We start from the raw sequence: 20,567 nt of genomic DNA on the forward strand, positions 1-20,567 counted from the left end.
GTTTTCCCTGTGACCAATCACAGCAGACCACATGCTTTTTGTAAACAATGAATGGCTTCTTTTTATGCTATTCATTGTATACAATTGTGTTGCTAGCTGTGATTGGTCACAGTGATCATGTGGTAAAAAGAGGGCCAATCACAGCCCATTTGTACCATGTGATTAACTGTGACCAATCGCAGCTAATCACAACAATAGACAGTGTCTACATATGGTCATTCAGTAAAAATATTTGCTTATAGCAGTTAAGTTCACTGCTATAAGCAAACATATCATGTAAAAAATAAATTAAAAAATCCTGATCAACTCCCCAGAGTGGTACAGTGTTATTATGGTAACATGGTATTGCTCTGGTCACAGTATGTAAAAATTTTTTAAAAGGAAACAAAAAATAAAAGATAAAAAAAATTTTTTAAAAAATAATTATTATTATTATTTTTTTTAAAATACTGTCACCAGTCAGTGTCCCTGGTCACCGCCACACCAGTTATATGATGATTCTGTGCTGCACTGGTCACAGTATGTAAAAAATAAAAAAAATGTGAAAATAATCTTCAAAAAACATGCCATGCCTCTTACTAATTACCTCAGACTGTCTTCTTTCCATAAAAGGGTCATTTGGGGAGTATCTGTACTGTCCTGGCATTTTCATGCCTAAAGAATTTAGGCTGTCAGTACATCAGGATTGATCAATTTTCAGATATATACCATAGTTTGTAGACTCTATAACTTTCCTACAGACTAAATAATATACACTGATTTAGGTTATTTTTCATCATAGAAATATAGCAGAATACAATTTGGAAAAAATGTATGAAGAAAGATTATTTATTTGCAAAATTTTATAACAGAAACAAAGAAAAACAGGTTTTTTTTCAAAATGTTTGGCCTTTTTTTGTTTATTTAGCAAAAAATAAAAAAACCCAGGGGTGATAACATACCACCAAATAAAAAAGCTCTATCTGTGTGAAAAAAATATAGAAATTTCATATGGGTACAGTGTTGCATGTGATAGTCATTCAAAGTGCGACAGTGCTAAAACTTGAAAATTGGCCTGGGCAGGAAGGAGGTAAAAGTGCCCAGTATTGAAGTCATCTGACTTGACAAAGGGCTATGCCTGAAACGCGTTGTCATGATGATAGCTTCCATCATCCCTCACTAGTCACGTTCAGGTCGGCGCGATCCCCGAGTGGATGATGTCACACCGGGGCGCCAGCATCTAGACACAAGTTGCACGCCGTCCCTGGCTTTGCTCCCAGCGGGTTTTCTGACTTCTTCGACCCAGGCCCCTCACCATCGGGATATTACCATCATCTTCATCTGATACAGAGTTACATAGTAGATGAGGTTGAAAAAAGACACAGTCCATCAAGTCAAACCTATGTGTGTGATTATATGTCAGTATTACATTGTATATCCCTGTATGTTGTGGGCATTCAGGTGTTTATCTAATGTTTTTTTGAAACTATCGATGCCCCCTGCTGAAACCACTGCCTGTGGAAGGGAATTCCACATCCTTGCCGCTCTTACAGTAAAGAACCCTCTACGCAGTTTAAGGTTAAACCTCTTTTCTTCTAATTTTAGTGAGTGGCCACATGTCTTATTAAACTCCCTTCTGCGAAAAAGTTTTATCCCTATTGTGGGGTCACCAGTATGGTATTTGTAAATTGGAATCATATCCCCTCTCAAGCGCCTCTTCTCCAGAGAGAATAAGTTCAATGCTCGCAACCTTTCCTCATAACTAATATCCTTCAGACCTCTTATTAGCTTTGTTGCCCTTCTTTGTACTCGCTCCATTTCCAGTACATCCTTCCTGAGGACTGGTGCCCAGAACTGGACAGCATACTCCAGGTGAGGCCGGACAAGAGTCTTGTAGAGCGGGAGAATTATCGTTTTATCTCTGGAGTTGATCCTCTTTCTAATGCATGCCAATATTCTGTTTGCTTTGTTAGCAGTAGCTTGGCACTGCATGCCATTGCTAAGCCTATCATCTACTAGGACCCCAAAGTCCTTTTCCATCCTAGATTCCCCCAGAGGTTTACCCCCTAGTGAGTAGATTGCATTCATATTTTTGCCACCCAAATGCATTACTTTACATTTTTCTAAATTAAACCTCATTTGCCGTGTAGTTGCCCACCCCATTAATTTGATCAAATCTTATTGCAAGGTTTCCACATCCTGCGGAGAAGTTATTGCCCTGCTTAGCTTAGTGTCATCTGCAAATACAGAGATTGAACTGTTTACCCCATCTTTCAGGTCATTTATGAACAAATTAAACAGGATTGGTCCCAGCACAGAACCCTGGGGAACCCCACTACCCACCCCTGACCATTCCGAGTATTCCCCATTGATCACCACCCTCTGAACTCGCCCTTGTAGCCAGTTTTCAATCCATGTACTCCCCCTATGGTCCATGCCAACGGACCTTACTTTGTACAGTAAACGTTTATGGGGAACTGTGTCAAATGCTTTTGCAAAATCCAGATACACCACGTCTACGGGCCTTCCTTTATCTAGATGGCAACTCACCTCCTCATAGAAGGTTAATAGATTGGTTTGGCAAGAATGATTCTTCATGAATCCATGCTGATTACTGCTAATGATACAGTTTTCGTGTCTCTCCCAGGGCAATTGGCAACAGGGGTCGTATTCCCTGACCAATATCTTTGTAAGTCTAGGTTCACACTGGTGCGATGCAGGAACCACAACGATTCCTGTGCAGGTTCCCACATTGAATCTGATGCACAGGCAGGTCTTCACTGTTCTCTACGAACTGCTGCGGGTGTCAATAGGAAGTTAATGACACCCCCAAATCGTTTAGCAAAACGCAGTGCGAACTGTGGAATTGAATCTCATGGGTCTGAACACCCATGCAATCCCATTCCAGTGCGGACCAAAAAAAGGGTCCTGCACCGTTTTGGTGGGAACGAGGCAAAATGTTTGGCTGAATTTGAATCGCACAGACATAGCATGTGATGTGCACGGCAATGCGGTGCAAATCATCTGGGATCGCACCAGTGTGAACCCAGCCTTAAGGTTTCCATTTACCCAGTTAATGATATAGTTTGATAAATTCAGTTGAACTTTTTCTGTAATATTGAAGACATTTTCCACCCATCCAAGTTGCTTCCTAAGTTTAAATGGTGATTTGACAACAATGCACAACTTTAACTAGGTAATGCAAACATGTACCACATTATCCAGACATCGTGTCACCATGGTGGCTGGAAACATGGTATTTCACAATGGAAAAAGTAAAAAAGCCTTGCGAGCTACCATATGTGTTCACTATATATATTCCAAGGTGAGCTGCTGACACTGTTCACAATCTCATATGCATGTGCTGAAAATAAGCTTTATATTAGTGTAGTGCTTTACCCTCCATTCAAATGTAATCTGTAAATAATAAATCTAATATCCAAAACATCTACTCGTGTGTTCATAAATTAATTAGAAAAAAAAGGAGAGGGGCAAGGACGATGGAGGCACCCGCAGCTTCATGAGGAGCGAGTAGTTGCGGGAATATATCGGTTGTGGGGCTGTTTGAGGACACATATCTATTGATTATGTAATATAGCCTGGTGCGCTGAAAGCACCAGGTGCCTGTGAGTACTTATTTTTATGATCTTTTAAATAAAGTTGTTTTTAAATGTTATAAGCTATATTGGAGCCTATTTTTGTCCACATGTTTCTGAGATACTGATCTGAGGATCGATATAGGAGTCTGGAGATCCATCTATATGTTTGAGCCCAGGTGAGGCTCCAAAATCTCTGTTTGACCAAACTTAATTGTTAGGTCACACTCCCTGAGGTGAGGATAAGACCACAGGGTGGGGAGCACGAGAGTGGTGACACAATATTTTTTGTGTTTTGTTTTTGGAGCACCATTGCATGGATGAAATGGATTAAGAAGCTTTCATAATATATGATTCATTGATGAACTGCACTATTTGTTGTTTATATTTGAATTGTTGTTTATATGGACTGTGCACTTTATATATATTTTTATTCATTTTTTTTTATTATTCTAATTAATTTATGTACACACGAGTAGATGTTTTAGATATTAGATTTATTATGTATAGATTACACTTAAATGGAGGGTAAAGCGCTACACTAACATAAATTGTATGATGGTGTTTTACAAGCTTTTACATCTCTCATCCTGTTCTTAGAAAATCATTATCTGTCTAGACACAATTTATTACACCATGGTGATAGGATTAGGGTGACTAAATTATCAGTGTAGCTATAAATGCCGGGGAATATTCCTGACTCTCTTTAGAGCCGAGGAAGGTATTTGGATGAGTTGTGAATCTTCTATATCAGAAGTCTCCAAACTTTCTAAACAAAGGGCCAGTTTATTATTGGTAGAAACCCCTGCATGGACAAGTTTCGTGTTCAATAAAAGTAGGTCAACAAGCACTAAAATGAAGTTATGACTGGCAGGATCTCACTAAAATTGCTACTACCACTGAGCAAATAATCCCAAAAGATTGGATATATATATATCTATATATATATATATATATATATATATATATATATATATATAGATATATATATATACACATCTCACAAAAGTGAGTACACCCCTCACATTTTTGTAAATATTTTATTATACCTTTTCATGTGACAACACTGCAGAAATGACACTTTGCTACAATGTAAAGTAGTGAGTGTACAGCTTGTATAACAGTGTAAATTTGCTGTCCCCTCAAAATAACTCAAAACACAGCCATTAATGTCTAAACCGCTGGCAACAAAAGTGAGTACACCCCTAAGTGAAAATGTCCAAATTGGGCCCAAAGAGATACTGATTGTGAGATACTGTATATATACATATAATTTTTTTGTTTTTGTTTTTTGTTTTCACAGTTATGCCGCGTACACACGAGCAGACCTTATGGCAGACTTTGCCCCCGTGGATGGGATTTCGTCGGACAATTCGATCATGTGTGGGCTCCAGCGGACTTTGTTTTCTCAAAAGTTGGATGAACTTAGATTTGAAACATGTTTCAAATCTATCCAACGGACTCGAGTCCGGTCGAAAAGTCCGCTCGTCTGTATGCTAGATCGACTGACAAAAAGCCACGCTAGGGCAGCTATTGGCTACTGGCTATGAACTGTCTTATTTTAGTCCGGTGTACGTCATCACGTATGAATTCGACGGACTTTGGTTGATCGTGTGTAGGCCAGTCCGTTCATTCAGAAAGTCTGGCGTAAAGTCCGTCGAAGAGTTCGCCGGGCAAAGTCTGCCGTAAAGTCTGCTCGTGTGTACGCAGCATTAGTTAAAGCAGAACTAAACCCTTCTATCCTTTTCAGCCATAGAAGCTGCCATCTTAGCCTCTGTTGGGTATGCAGTTACCATGGTGCTGCACATGTGATCAGTTATGACAATGGCCATTTGACAGTTAACAGTTCCAATGAAAGCACATGCAAATGACACACCATTCACAGCGTACCTTGAATGTAACTGTTTCTTAAAACAGTTATATCGATGGGTTTAGCTCCCCTTTAAATAGGAGGCACTAGGATTGGAGGAGGATTCCCTTAACCCCTTTTTGACCACCCATCGCACATATACTGTGGCAGGGCTGCTGCTCTGTGCCAGATCATGTACCTAGTACGTGATCTGACACTTCCGGGTCTGGGGCGCCATATCTGCCGACACCCAGCAATTGTTTAGTACACAGGCAGAATGGCGATCTGCCTATGTAAAAAGGCAGATTGCCATTCTGTTAGTAGGGAAGGAAAAGCAGGGACACAGATCTATGCCTTCCCTTAGACCCCTTTCACACCGAGGGCATTTTGCAAGCGCTATAGCGTTAAAAATAGCGCCTGTAATCCACCCTCAAACAGCTGCAGCATTGTCTCCAGTGTGAAAGCCCAAGGGCTTTCACACCGGAGCGCTGCGCTGGCAGGACGTCAGGAAAAGTCCTGCCAGCAGCTTCTTTGGAGCGGTGAAGGAGCGGTGTGTTTACCGCTCCTCCACCGCTGATCCCCATTGAAATCAATGGGGCAGCGCTGGGATACTGCCGGTAAAACGGCGCATTGCGGGCAGTTTTAACCCCTTCTCGGCCGATAGCAGGGGGTAAAAGCGCCCCGCTAGTGGCCGAAATGCGCCGCTAGTCCAAAGGTAAAATGCCGCTAAAAATAGCGGCGTTTTACCGCCGACGCTATGGGCGGCTCGGTGTGAAAGGGCTCTTAGTGAAATCACCTCCCCCATAGTACACAAGCACTGGCTAGCAACACATTTAACCCTTTGATTGCCCCTGATGTTAACCCCTTCCCTGTGTCATGAGTACAGTGACAGTGCATATTTTTTAGCACTGGTCACTGTATTAGTGTCACAGGTCCCCAAAAAGTGTCAAAAGTGTCATTTGGTGTCCGATTTGTCTGCCACAATATCACACTTCCGCTATAAGTCATTGATCACCGCCATTGCTAGTAAAAATTATCAAATAAAAATAAATAAATAAAAATATCCCATTGTTTGGGACGCTATAACTTTTGCGTAAACCAATCAATATATGCTTATTGTAATTTTTTTTACCAAAAATATTTAGCAGAATACATATTGACCTAAATTGATGAAGAAATTAGATTTTTTTTTTTAAATATTGGATATGTTTTACAGCAGAAAGATTTTTTCCCAAATTTTTAGTCTTTTTTTTGTTTATAGTGCAAAAAATAAAAACCACAGAGGTGATCAAATACTATCATAAGAAAGCTCTATTTGTGGGAAAAAAAGACTGAGATACATAATCTTATGTGTTAAGTGTTGCACAACTGTGCAATTGTCAGTTAAGGTAACACAGTGCCGTATTGTAAAAAATGGCATGATCATGAAGGGGGTAAATCTTCCGGAGCTGAAGTGGTTAAAAGGGGTGTGCCCCAGACAAATTTTTTTCCTCCTCTTTTCCTGCTTTCCCACTCTGGGTATCATTTGAGATAAGTCTCTCTCCCCCATTGGGGGAACTCAGCTTGCTGCAACTGTGTGACGGTGTGCTGACCCCTGGGGGAAATTGAACATTGGCTAGAAGCAGGAGGAATGAATGGCTTGTAAAAAGTTCAAATTATTTTATATATATGTGTTGGTGTTGAATATTGTATAGAGATACAAAAAACACACAGGTTTAATAGGATAAAAAAATGCACTTCCACAGAAGGCATCAGTATTAGCATATATGATAAAAAGCCGGCCTACTAGCAAACATGTGTCCTCTCTGGAAATCAGCGCGATGACGTCAGCACGCCACTCCTCCTGACGCGCGTTTCGTCACAAACTGACGTCTTCCTGAGGCTCAGATGTCAGAAAAAATGGTGGTGTGAAAAGTATATATGGTATCCCAGAACTAGGTGGATGCTGCCTTCCTCAGATGGGATAATCCGAAAGGAACTGCAAGAAAAACAGAAATGGAAGGCGCGCACATGTAGTGCATTACCAGAGATCATTTATTAGTAAGAAATTTTTGTATAAAAGTGGGTACTCACAAAACGCAACTGACAAAAGGCCATAAACACAGTGCATAGACATGCACAGAACACGGGGTACATCTAACACATTTCGGGGGCGCACCCTCTTCCTCAGAGCTAGGCTAGACAAAATAGACCACATGATTCAAATTTTTATTGTCAAATTAATTTAAATTGTTGGAGAAAAAAAAATGAAGCATCCCAAACGGGGGAAAATACTTTGCATACAAAGAATATACAATAAAATCAATATAGAAAATTGAAAACAATATAGTTCATCAGAAATGCTGTGTAAAATATGTGCTTTAGGAGGCTGTACAGGAGAGAGGGCTACAGATACACATGTACAACGTAGGAGGATTTGTTTCATTGCTGTGCATCACCTAAGGCTAGTCACTTGGGTTGATATGAGGGTTTTTCAGCCACTTTATTCTATCCAGGGCTATAGCTAAAGTTAGATAAGAATGTTTTATTCTTTCTAAAACAAGCTTTGCCCCTCCCCTTTCTTTCTACCAATTTCCTAATGGGCAGCCTCACTGACCTCTACAGAGACTCAGTAAGTCAGAGGAGTGGGTTGAAAACTTATCTTTGCATGAAAAGTATATACACATTTTTCTATATCCCTGGATGTATTGATTGGTTTGACATGTAGTTTTCACTAAAACTATCTTAAAGTACAGTAGAACTACAGGCAAAACTTTTTTTTTCCATTTGGATATAGCAAGCAAGGGTTAAAACCCCTGTTGGATTTGTTTTTGGCCATCTGTGCCCCATTGTGGAGATTTCCCTTCCCTTCCTGTCCCATAACTAAACAGAAGTGAGAGGAAATCCCTGAAAATTATAGGAGGTTCCTTGGGGACCTCCAGGTCACCAGAACTAGTGTCCCTATTGGAAGATTTCCCCTCTATTACTTTTCTGGGGACAACACAAAATGTGAGTTTTCTTTTTACTTTCACTTTCAATGATAATGGTAAACAGGAGAAATAGAGAGGGTGAATCTCCTTAATGGGGAAATAGACAGCAATAAAAACTGACAGGGGTTCTAATCCCTCTGCACTCTATCCAAAACTAAAAAAAAAAAGTTTTACCATTAGTTATACTTTAAGATGATATAATTTGTATACACTGAACTTGAATTTCTCTTGTTGCATAACAAGGCCTACGTCCTTTTTCTGTGTCATCATTCTGTTCTTTCCTCTCCCCAAGGCCACTTGTAAAGGGTGTTTCGTGTACATCCCACAGTTCTATATAGGAGGTGTAGCCAACCACCTGACCCCCTGCTGACTGGCTGCTATAAAGAGTGGGAGGCTTGTAATGCCTAAAGCATAATGACAAGGCCAACCAAGTACCAAAAGTGTGAACACACAATTACATAAATGACATGACTAAAGGATTCGTCAACCTTGGGTCATTACCATTAGATTAAAGACACAGACCGCGTGACATGGGTTTTAAAAGGCCACAGCAGCCCCATTTATTAACCAAATAATAAATAACATAACGTGAAAACACGTAACACATACCCGTAAGAACAAAAATAATATCCAACAGCAAGAGGTCTTTGGGTGTATTAAAAAGGCACACTTTAATGACTTTAATGGTCTATATCCTCAGCTGTGCCCCAACTAGCTCGAGGACGCTCGGACATCACACCAACTTCCATATTTCCTTCCCCCAGGGGACTTATCTCCTGGGAGAACCACCGCTAACCAAAGGAAAGCGCCATCCTTAGATGGGCCCCACTAATCCTGTGACCATGCAAAATTTTCACTGACCCCCCAAAGACCCCTTGAACCGCCGACTGCTGCGACAAAATTGAACAGTACACCTTAACATGAAATTATACCATAACCATAAATATAGTTGTTTTTTTTTTTTTTTTTTTTTTTTTTATGTTTCTTTTTTTTTTTTTTTTTTTTTTTATGTGTTCTTTCTCTTTTTTTTTTTTTTTTTTTTTGAAAAGCAAAACATGTAACAACAACAACATGTACCCCATCCTTAAATACCAACACTCCCTCAACCTGTCCAGCATGTTAACCCCTAACACAAGGGCGGGAGGGTGGGAAGATGTCTCCTCTCCAACTTCTCTGAATGATGAAGAATCCACCCCCTACACCGGACCCCAAGCCTCTGGCCCTGCCCCATCTGCTTTCTACCTCCAATCAGGTAAGAGATGACTTCTTGCCCCCACCACTGACCTGACTGACCGTTACTTGACCCCTGTTCCTCCCATAGTCATGCAGCCCCTGCGTCCATTCTCTCCTATGGGTCTCACTTGACTAAAGGATTCGTCAACCTTGGGTCATTACCATTATATTAAAGACACAGACCGCGTGACATGGGTTTTAAAAGGCCACAGCAGCCCCATTTATTAACCAAATAATAAATAACATAACGTGAAAACACGTAACACATACCCGTAAGAACAAAAATAATATCCAACAGCAAGAGGTCTTTGGGTGTATTAAAAAGGCACACTTTAATGACTTTAATGGTCTATATCCTCAGCTGTGCCCCAACTGGCTCGAGGACGCTCGGACATCACACCAACTTCCATATTTCCTTCCCCCAGGGGACTTATCTCCTGGGAGAACCACCGCTAACCAAAGGAAAGCGCCATCCTTAGATGGGCCCCACTAATCCTGTGACCATGCAAAATTTTCACTGACCCCCCAAAGACCCCTTGAACCGCCACATGAGCTTGATTGAAAACCTCATTCAAGCGAATCCCTCCACACCTGCAAAGCCCGAACCACCCCTTCCTGAAGGCCAAGGGACCAGACGTCTATACCCACAGCATTTAAATGAACACCGTCATCTCTCCAATAGCGAACAGACTGATCCTCCAACTCCCTGTGTCGGACCACTATACCTCACAACCTGGCCACAAACTTCCCAATCTCCCGGTTCAACTTGGTTCTGGCTTTGTTCATTTGAACTACGGAGCGGGCGAAACGCAACCTCTTTCTCGCCACAATATCGGACCATACTATGATGCAGCCAGGGAAATCACGCAAAAGGCGCAAAACATCAAACTTTATATACCTCGCCAAATCCCTGGCTGCACGCACCCCTAAATCATTGCCCCCTGCCTGGAGAACTACCACCTTTGGTGGCCTGTCAACTCTGGCAAATTAATGAAATTCCGGGATAACCTGGCCCCACATCATTCCACGAATCCCTAACCATTTTAGGACAGCCTCACTCCGTGAAATGCCCAGTTGTCTCCCATCCGGTCGGACATCTGCCCGAACAGCCCCCCAGAAAACATATGAATCCCCCAGGATCCCCCCCAGACCAGTAAGAAGACCTGAAAGGAAACAAAAGGAACATAGAACCATGCACAACATACAATGACACTTCAAAGCAGATGAGGGCGAACATAAATCTTAAAACGATCTAACTCCCACCTCCCTATCCGTCTCACTACCTATGAATCCAAACCCAACCTGGCCACTTCTGTGGCTGCCCCCACACGAAAGGAGTGAGTATTAAACTGTGAAACCTCCCTACCCGCCTGCTTTAAACAACGCCGGAAAACGGACAAAAATTGAAAACGCGACAGAGATGAACCATCTTTTTGCAATAAAAAGGTCCCCGACCCCAACCCTCTCGCTTCAAGATACCGTTGCACCAAAGAAACCGAACAAACAGATGCCGGCAGTACCCGAAACAATGACACAGAAACTCCTTTTCCCAACTGATCCGTTTTTGACTTACTAATATGAATCTGAACACACTCCCCTGACATTGTCACGTCGTTCAATTGTAACCCCCCGGCCCCTGACCTGTTCTTGCTCACCAGCTCCCCAATACGCAACGCCCCGAAAATTGCTAATGAAAAAGCCACCGTGAACAGCCTCACCTCATAATTGGAAGTACCAACCCCTGGCAACAGCCCAACCAACTCCTGAAGCAAGTCAAACGAGACCAGGTGCCTAGAATCCAGATGCACTTGCCCCTTCCGGAACCCCTTCATGGCCTGGCGCACCCTAAAATCCTTTGTCACATCCGTCAGGCCTTGACTCCGAAAGAAAAAGGCTAAGGCAGCTAAACTCTTGTTAATTTTCGACACCGATGTGCCCTGCGCAAACCCATTCCCAATAAAGTACAGCAGCAAAGCCAAATACTCCTGTTGTGAAACATTCCTCCCAACCGAACTTACCAGGTCAGACCACTCACCCCACACCGGCGAGTACGCTGCCCATGTACCCCCGGTCACCGATCGACGTAACAGCTCCTCCGTTACTCCAATGCCAGTCTCCACAGCCTGTCTGGACAAGGAACCCCCAGTTGCTCCGACTCCGGCGCCAACCTTCGAAACCTTGTCCACTGAAAACGAGACAAAGAATCGGCAATGGAATTCAAAACACCCGGGACATGAACAGCTGTACCAGACAATTCAAACTTAAACACCGTAAAACCAAGTGACGCAGCAATCGCACCACCGGCGGCGAAGAAGCTGACAAGCTCAATATTACCTCCACCACCCCCAAGTTGTCGCAATGAAAACAGACCCGCCGGTCCCGAAATTTGGAGCCCCAAATTTCAACCGCCACCACAATCGGAAATAGTTCCAGCAACACTAAATTACGCAAGAACCCCGCCACACTCCACTCCTTGAGCCACGCCGCCGCGCACCAAGCCCCTTGGCAAAAAGCCCCAAAGCCCGAACTACCCGCCGCATGCGTGAAAATGTCAATGTCGGAAGCAGCCACAACAGAGGCCATCCATAATGACCTGCCATTATACGTGACCAAAATTTTTTCCCAAACCCTCAGGTCAGCCTTCAGTTCCCTTGAAAGCCTAATGAAGTGATGCGGCATAAGAACCCCTGCGGTAACAGCACAGAAATGACGACTAAAGATGCGTCCCATAGGCATGAAATTAAGCTTACCCAATAACGACTGCAACTGCCTAAGCCTCACCTTCTTTTTCCGCCAGCGCCTCAGCCACCCCCCGACGCAAGTCTTCCAGTTTGTCGCTCGGGAGCCGACATTCCATGAGACGCGTGTCAATGATAATGCCCAAAAATTGTATGACCGTGGAAGGACCTTCCGTTTTACCCGGCGCCAAGGGAATCCCAAAACGGGTCGCAATAGATTCCAAAGTGTGCAACATTACTGAGCCGACTGAAAAATCCGGAGGACCAATGCAAAGGAAATCATCGAGATAGTGCAGCACCGACCCCAACTGAGTCTCTGCCCGAACCACCCATTCCACGAAGGTGCTGAAGACCTCAAAATATGCGCAAGAAATGGAACCCCATCGGAAGACACCGGTCAAGATAAAACTGCCCCCCCAACGACAACCCAGCAAATGCTGAATGTCCGGGTGCACTGGTAGCAAGCGAAAAGCGGATTCCCTTTTTTGGGGACAACCCCCAAGAGGGACACGTGTAAAGACGACACGGGGGGGGGGGAGGGGGGGCTCGAATGGTCCAGCCATTCTCCCAAGTTCCACCTCCTTCGCCAATTTGGCAGAAACAACCTGTGGAAATTGGCGGGTTGATGTTAAGTTTTTGTGCCGAGGCGACGGGGTCACTGGCCCCCAAACACGGGATCCGAAAACCATGTGCAAAACCATCAGCCAAAAAACGTGCCGCCTCCCTCCACGGATACCTATCTAGATACGGCACCATCGCGAGGAGGTTTACCGGCGTCTTCCCTTTTTTGAAGCTGACTCGACGGGTTGGGACTTTTCCTTCCTAAAACACTTGACATAACTGTGGGAGCCCCCGCAACCAGAGCACTCGTGACGGAAGCGACAGTTCGTGCAAAAACGGCACGACCCCTCGTTATACTGCCAACAAATTCCTTTCCGTTGTGAGGCCGACTGTCCAGCGGTACTTGAACCGCCGCCCCCCCCAAGAAAGGGCTGTCCCGACCCGTGCTTGGGACATAAGCTTCATCCAAAGCCCAATGTCCTTATGATCCCAACGCAAGCCCGGACGCAAAGCTTTGCGCTGTCGGAATTGCTTGTCATAACGCAACCAAGCAACACCCCCATAAACCCGATAAGCCTCCCCAATGGCATCCAGATTTAACAAAAAAGTGGAGAACCATTCTCCGGCGCTCTTTCGCCAATCATGCTATCCGAGATGGCAAACGCCTGAAGCCAATTCGCAAAAGTGCGCGGAATAAGCCTCCAGCGACGCTTCTCTTCCTCCTCCTTCTTGCTTTCGTCTGCCTTCCCTTTGTCAATAGTAAATTTTTCCAATGGCAAAAGAGAGAATATTTCAACATATTCCCCTTTCCAAATTTTTTCCCGTACATCTGGCTTCAAATGCACCCCCAGTGGGCCCTCGAAGCACACGTAGATTTCGCACTTCGCCGCATCCGCCAACCGAACCTTATCCTCAGCAGCCTCCTTCCCTTTACTCGCGGCCGCCCCAGACACTTCTGTCAGCGACGCGGCTGTTATGCTATCACCGGGGGACGCCACCGTTGAGGGAACCGTGGTAGGAAAACTAGAGATCCCGCTCCAGGCAGCCGGAGCCCATGCCCCAACAGGCCCTTGAGATGTGCTAGGAGTTCCCGCCGGGTCAAAACGAGCCAACAAATCCCGAAAACCTGCAAAAATTGCGGACAAAACCGGCGCTGCACCCGCAACTCCCCCTACAATTCCTGATCCACCTGTACCAGCCCCCGCAGAAACCCCCACTGCACCCCCCCACCCGACTATTAAGTATAGGTAAAATTGGCGACTTACCAGGCTGCAGCCGCACCGCCACACGACTAGCCGTCTGTCCGGATCCCAGCTGACTCTTCAAGGCAGGACGCCTCCCGCCTGACCGATCATCATCATCATCCGCGCTGGTAATCTCACCGGACTTAGCCGAAGAATCTTGCCACGGCGACGTCCCCTGCCTCCCTCGCACCGACGACTCCTCATCTGGGCTCCCGGAAGCCTCCTCTTCAGTCCCAGGCACAATTCTCACCCCCGAAGAGCTGCTGGGCACTGTAGTACCCCCAGCTGCAGCAGGGACGCGCTGTCTCTTTAAGGGGGGGTGTCCCCCAGCTTGAAGACTTGTACAGCTCCTGGCCTGCGATCCCGCTGGCGAACCAGCAGAGGGCGCTCCAACCCCCCTGCCGTTCGTGTCAGTTCCTTTCTGATGCAGAAACCTCTTCTGTGCAGCGGCCGTGGAGGGAGCCGAACGCTCCGGAGCCCTGCGTCTGCGGCTGGCGGGGGACGATGGCGGCACCCCCCCAGTGATATGCCTCCGGTCCTGTGGCTCTACATCGCACGGAGCAGCTGAGGGGTAAGTCCGCCCCCCACCGCTGACACCGCTGCTTCTCCCACGCCAAGCCGTCCTCCCCACCGTGACATCCATGTGGGGGGGGGGGGGGATGGCTGCCGCCTGCTCCGGCCTGTGTAGCGAGCCACTGGAGAGCGCCGGGGGGTAGGATTCCTCCCAGGGCCCCCACCGGAACTGATAGGATGCAGCCCGGCAGCCAGCCCTGGAGGGTCCCTGGGATAGGGGCTCCTACTAGCCTGTTGAGCCCGTGGGACAGGAGATGGGCTCAGGCGCTCCGGAGGGTGCACCTTCCTGACTCGTTTTTGCCCTGGGGGAGAAGGGGCAGGTGAGGGGGAAGCTCCCGACCCCCCAAGCACATCAGATAGCTGCTGTTGCAGCCACTGAGGGCCCCGCTCGACCGCTGCGGCCCTGACCTGAGCCAGCAAGGCATCAAGATCACTTATCTCCCTATATCTCTAACCTGCAGGTGATCAGCAAGGGTGTCCCTAGAAGATGTCTCCTCTCCAACTTCTCTGAATGATGAAGAATCCACCCCCTACACCGGACCCCAAGCCTCTGGCCCTGCCCCATCTGCTTTCTACCTCCAATCAGGTAAGAGATGACTTCTTGCCCCCACCACTGACCTGACTGACTGTTACTTGACCCCTGTTCCTCCCATAGTCATGCAGCCCCTGCGTCCATTCTCTCCTATGGGTCTCACTTGAATATGCACAATCTGAAGCCAATCTTGATTCACATCAACTAGCTAGTTTCACATATCCCCCCCCCCCCCCCCCCCATTTAAAAACTTTACAGATCTGTGTGAAGTCACTATACATCTCATCCAATTGGACGACTTTTTTTTCTCATGCATTTAGACTAAATATACAAAATTCATTTACTGGTTGGTGACACTAAAAATACTATTGCTTTATACTTTGCTGTATACTACCATGCTGTAAATTGACTTTGTGCTGCATTTTGTATTGTTAGGTAATGACAAGGTATTTTGGTTGTTGTTTCAGGTCATAACATCTTTGTGATATACTCAGCTGAGTCATCTTGCACCACTAGGACTACCGGTAAGTTTTAGTGGGTTTGTGTATTGAAATTAATCTTGTGGTAGAAGTTCAGCTCACTGGTCAGAATGCCAGAGAAGAGAGGGTAAATGTTCCCAGACTTCTTTAGATTTTACCATTGAAGGATTGAGAGCTAAAAAAAAAAAAGTGCACTCACAGTTAAAAAAAAAAAAGCACTTGTGTGTGTCACTTTTGTTACATAGTTAGCCTAATGCCACGTACACACAACGGAATTCCGCTCAAGCTTGGCTTGCATACTCACGGTCACACAAAAGTTTGCTGAACTTTCAACCGTCAAGAACGCGGTGACGTACAACACTACGACGAGCCGAGAAAATGAAGTTCAATGCTTCCGAGCATGCGTCGAATGGTTTCCGAGCATGCGAAGGAATTTTGCGTGTCGGAATTTGTACAGACGATCGGAATTTCCGATCAGAACTTTTTCGACCGAAAAATTGAGGACCTGCTCTCAATCTTTTGCTGGCGGAAATTTGGCCAGCAAAAGTCTGATGGAGCATACACACGGTCGCATTTTCCCATCAAAAGCTCTCATCGGTCTTTTGCTGGCCGAATTTCCGATCGTGTGTACGGGGCATAAGGCTTCATGCACACGGGATGTTTTACAACTTCTCTTGAACAATTTAACTTGACAGATAGTAACCTATGTTTAAAATCGTCCGTTTTGCCACGTTTGGCCGTGTTTGCGTTTAGAAGCATTTAAAAAAAATGTATATTATTTTTTTTTTTTTCAAATAGTCAAAAAATGAAAAACGCCTGTAAACGAAACACGGCTAAACTAGTTTACAAGCTGTTACAGGCATTTGGCGTTCAAATGCCTCTGAACATCCGTTCTGTACGCATTTTTTTGCGTTCCAAAAAATGCTTCTAAACTCAACTGCCTAGAAATGACTATAAACGACCCTGTGTACATGTACTGATAAGATAACATAGAGGAGAGTTCAGGGGCAGCTGAAAAAAATGCTTGATTGTCTTGCTAGCTGCAGGGCTGGACAGAATCTCTTGGTCAAGCAGCATATGGTCGTCAGTTTATCACAGCAAGCAGAGATGCCAGGTAGCAGCCAATGAACAGTAAACAGGAACAGGCTAGCACTGGAGGCAGCAAGCAGGTGAACGGCAGGCAGGTGGAGAACAGATGGAGAACAGACACCAGAAATCCAGTAATGACTGGAACATAGACAGGGTCATACGAGTCGGGTCATACACAGGCAGACAGGTCAGGTACAGATGCGAAGGCAGGAGTGAAGTCATGGTACAGGCCAGGTCGGTAAGAAATCAGCAGAGTAGCAGTAATGGGCACAGGCAGAAGCAAGGTCAGGGACAAGCCGGGGTCAATGCAGGCGGAGTTTAGGAGCAGTCAAGGCAATCCGATTCAATAACTGGATACAGATGCAGAGTAACAGGTAGCAGGTCAGCATGGGAATGATGTAGACAAGACAGCACTGATCCTGAGTACTGGACCAGTTTAAATAGTTCGTTTTGGCACCAACATCTGTATCGGGGTGTGCGTGCACACGCAAACGCACGCTCGCACATATCTATGAGCTTTTCTATGCACATTAGCGCACATACAAATGCGCAAATGCACACATACGTGCGTAACATGGGCCTCTTGTCTGCTTCTTTGATGAATGCTCTCCTTGCCCGGCCTGTCAGTTTAGGTGGACGGCCATGTCTTGGTAGGTTTGCAGTTGTGCCATACTCTTTCCATTTTCGGACAGTGCTTGGGGTATTTTTTTTATAACCTAACTCTGCTTTAAACTTCTCCACAAGTTTATCTCTGACCTGTCTGGTGTGTTCCTTGGTCTTCATAATGCTGTAAGGTTCACTAACAAACCTCTGAGGGCTTCACAGAACAGCTGTATTTATCCTGAGAATAAATTACACACAGGTAGACTCTGTTTACTAATTAGGTGACTTCTGAAGGCAATTGGTTCCACTAAATTTTAGTTAGGGTTATCAGAGTAAAGGGGGCTGAATACAAATCTGTAACATTTTCTGGAATAAAGGGTTCTTTTAATTCATTCTTTGAAATTTCTTTGACTGATGGCACCTTAATACTCTATTTGTAAGCATTCCTAGTGTATTTCAAGAACCTAATGTAGCTGTGAAAAAAAAGAAAAAGAGGAAGAAAAAATTAACTGAAGTTAAAATGAATATTGAAGCAGCTATTGCTAACCTGTTTTTGAAGGTACAGGTTGTATTTCAGGGCTGCCACCATTACCCTTGCTTTACAGCTGACAGCCTCAAATATGAAAGCATTTAATCTTTTAAACCAAACAGGCCTTTTGTAAGCACCAAAGTACCAGCGATTGCTATTATGGAGAGTTGTATGGTTTTTTTTATACTGTATATGTGCCAAAGTCATGTTTTGCTATCCCCTGCCCCATGTGTGAACAGCAAGACATAATGCCAAACATACTGAAAAACAGATTCTAAAATTACAGTACATACACTTAAAAGCTGTATTTATTGGTCACAGTCCATGCTGCATAAACTTTACAAAATTATGATCTATTAGAATGTAGCAACCAGATAGTAATTTTGTCTTTTTGATCCCATACAGATGTGGCTCTGTGCAATGACAGTAAGGGTGACATGTGTTCCAACCCACCCAATTGTTGTTGTTCATTAGGATATGATGAGGAGATACAAGTCACGGGCTCACAACGTATAGTAAAATGCTGTGGTGAGTTTTAAATGGTAGTAAAATAAGATTTTAACAGTTTCATGTAAAATTTTAAATTGTAAAATGTATTTTTTTGTATTTGCCAAAATGGATTCTTATAAACATAATGTTTTCCTAGCAGATAGAAAGCCTAATCATAAAAGTTGTGATCACAAAGGGCCAGTTTACTGTCCTTCAGATTTTAGGGGGGGCCAGACTGTGGCCAATGGGAATAGAATTTTTTTCTAGCATCAGTGGGAGTAAACCGTATTGCATCTTTGATATCGGGGGGGGCGAATAGTACCCCATTGTTGGTGTCAGGGACAGGAATTATGCCCTATTATTGGTGTCAGTGGGAAGAAAAGTGTCTCGTATCAGTGGGATGAATAGTAGTCCAAGGGCCTGATAAAGGAAAGCAAAGGGCCGCAGTTTGAAGACCACTGGTCTAGACCAAACTGTGGCTGTTTTGGCATTTGGAAAATCACTCGAGCACTTACCCCTTAAGTAGGAGCCAGATCATGTACAATGGCAGTATTACTTCCGCTATTATACATGACAATGGTTAAGGTACTGTAAGGTACTGGTACATGCAAGAACCACAGAGTCCTTAACAACCAGTGACGTCACCGGGCATATTCACTTACATGGCTATGAATCTCTGGCCATAAAGGCATTTTTTTATGGATAGTTTAAAAAATCAGCTTTGAAGGCCCTCATTTAATTCACACCAGGACCTTTAGAACTGGTATACATTTTAACCACTTCAGCCCCGGAAGAATTTACCCCCTTCCTGACCAGAGCACTTTTTGCGATTCGGCACTGCGTCGCTTTAACTGACAATTGAGCCGTCGCTTTAACTGACAATTGAGCGGTCGTGCGACGTGGCTCCCAAACAAAATTGATGTCCTTTTTTTTCCCACAAATAGAGCTTTCTTTTGGTGGTATTTGATCACCTCCTGCGGTTTTTATTTTTTGCGCTATAAACAAAAAATTGCGACAATTTTGAAAAAAAAAACGCATTATTTTTTACTTTTTGCTATCATAAATATCTCCAAAAAATATATAAAAAAACATTCTTTGTCCTCAGTTTAGGCTGATACATATTTTTCTATATATTTTTGGTAAAAAAAAAAATCGCAATAAGCGTTTATTGATTGGTTTTCGCAAAAGTTATAGCGTCTAAAAAATAGGGGATAGTTTTATGGCATTTTGATTGATAATTTTTTTTTTACTAGTAATGGCGGCGATCAGCGATTTTTATCGTCACTGCGACATTATGGCGGACACATCGGACAATTTTGACACATTTTTGGGACCATTGGCATTAATACAGCGATCAATGCTAAAAAATTGCATTGATTACTGTAAAAATATCACTGGCAGTGAAGGGGTTAACCACTAGGTGGCGCTGTAGGGGTTAGGTGTGTCCTAGGAGTGATTCTAACTGTGGGGGGTAGAGCCTGTGTGTGACACGTCACTGATCACCACTTCCAATTACAGAGAGCTGTGATCAGTGACAGTGTCATTAGGCAGAATGGGGAGATGCTTGTTTACATTAGCATCTCCCCGTTCTCCCTCACAGTGAGACGATCGCCCACAAGCTGCCTCTTAAAGGGCAACGTACAGGTACATTAATCTGCCTGTATGTGCCCTTCTGCCGCAGTATATCTGCGTGAGATGGTCGGGAAGTGGTTAAGGAGGATATGAGGTCCCCCTAAATTCTAGTGTGCAACTCCCTCCTGAACCACACCAGGTCCTATGCCCTTAACATGGGGGGTGACAAGGACAAGGGCCTATTCTCACAACCCTGGCCAGGTGGTTGGGTTGTGGGGATCTGCAGGAAGGTAGCTTATTGAAATCTGTAAGCCCCCTTTACCAATAAGGGAGCACTCAGATACCACTTTACCACTAAGTAAGGGGGGCACATAGTGTCCCTACACATTCACATAAAAAAGTAAATAAAATCAAAAACTTTTTTTGACAAGTCCTTTTAATGAAAAGCAAAAAAGCCAACAAACAGACAAAAAAAAGCTTCACAATATAAATTCATCATCAATTAACCGCTTCAGCCCCGGAAGAACCCCCT

General features: G+C 44.3%; 1 protein-coding gene across 1 annotated transcript in view; it reads left to right on the forward strand.

The window, feature by feature from the left end:
- Nucleotides 1-20,567, forward strand: part of LOC141133219 (adhesion G protein-coupled receptor E3-like) — a 197,319-nt gene that overhangs the window by 65,154 nt on the left and 111,598 nt on the right. The window contains exons 2-3 of the mRNA XM_073622458.1: nt 15,742-15,798; nt 18,380-18,502. Coding sequence (XP_073478559.1) covers nt 15,742-15,798; nt 18,380-18,502 — 180 coding nt within the window. The remainder of the gene's footprint in view (nt 1-15,741; nt 15,799-18,379; nt 18,503-20,567) is intronic.

This window comes from Aquarana catesbeiana, linkage group LG03, assembly GCF_042186555.1.
Source record: "Aquarana catesbeiana isolate 2022-GZ linkage group LG03, ASM4218655v1, whole genome shotgun sequence".
Taxonomy (NCBI): domain Eukaryota; kingdom Metazoa; phylum Chordata; class Amphibia; order Anura; family Ranidae; genus Aquarana; species Aquarana catesbeiana.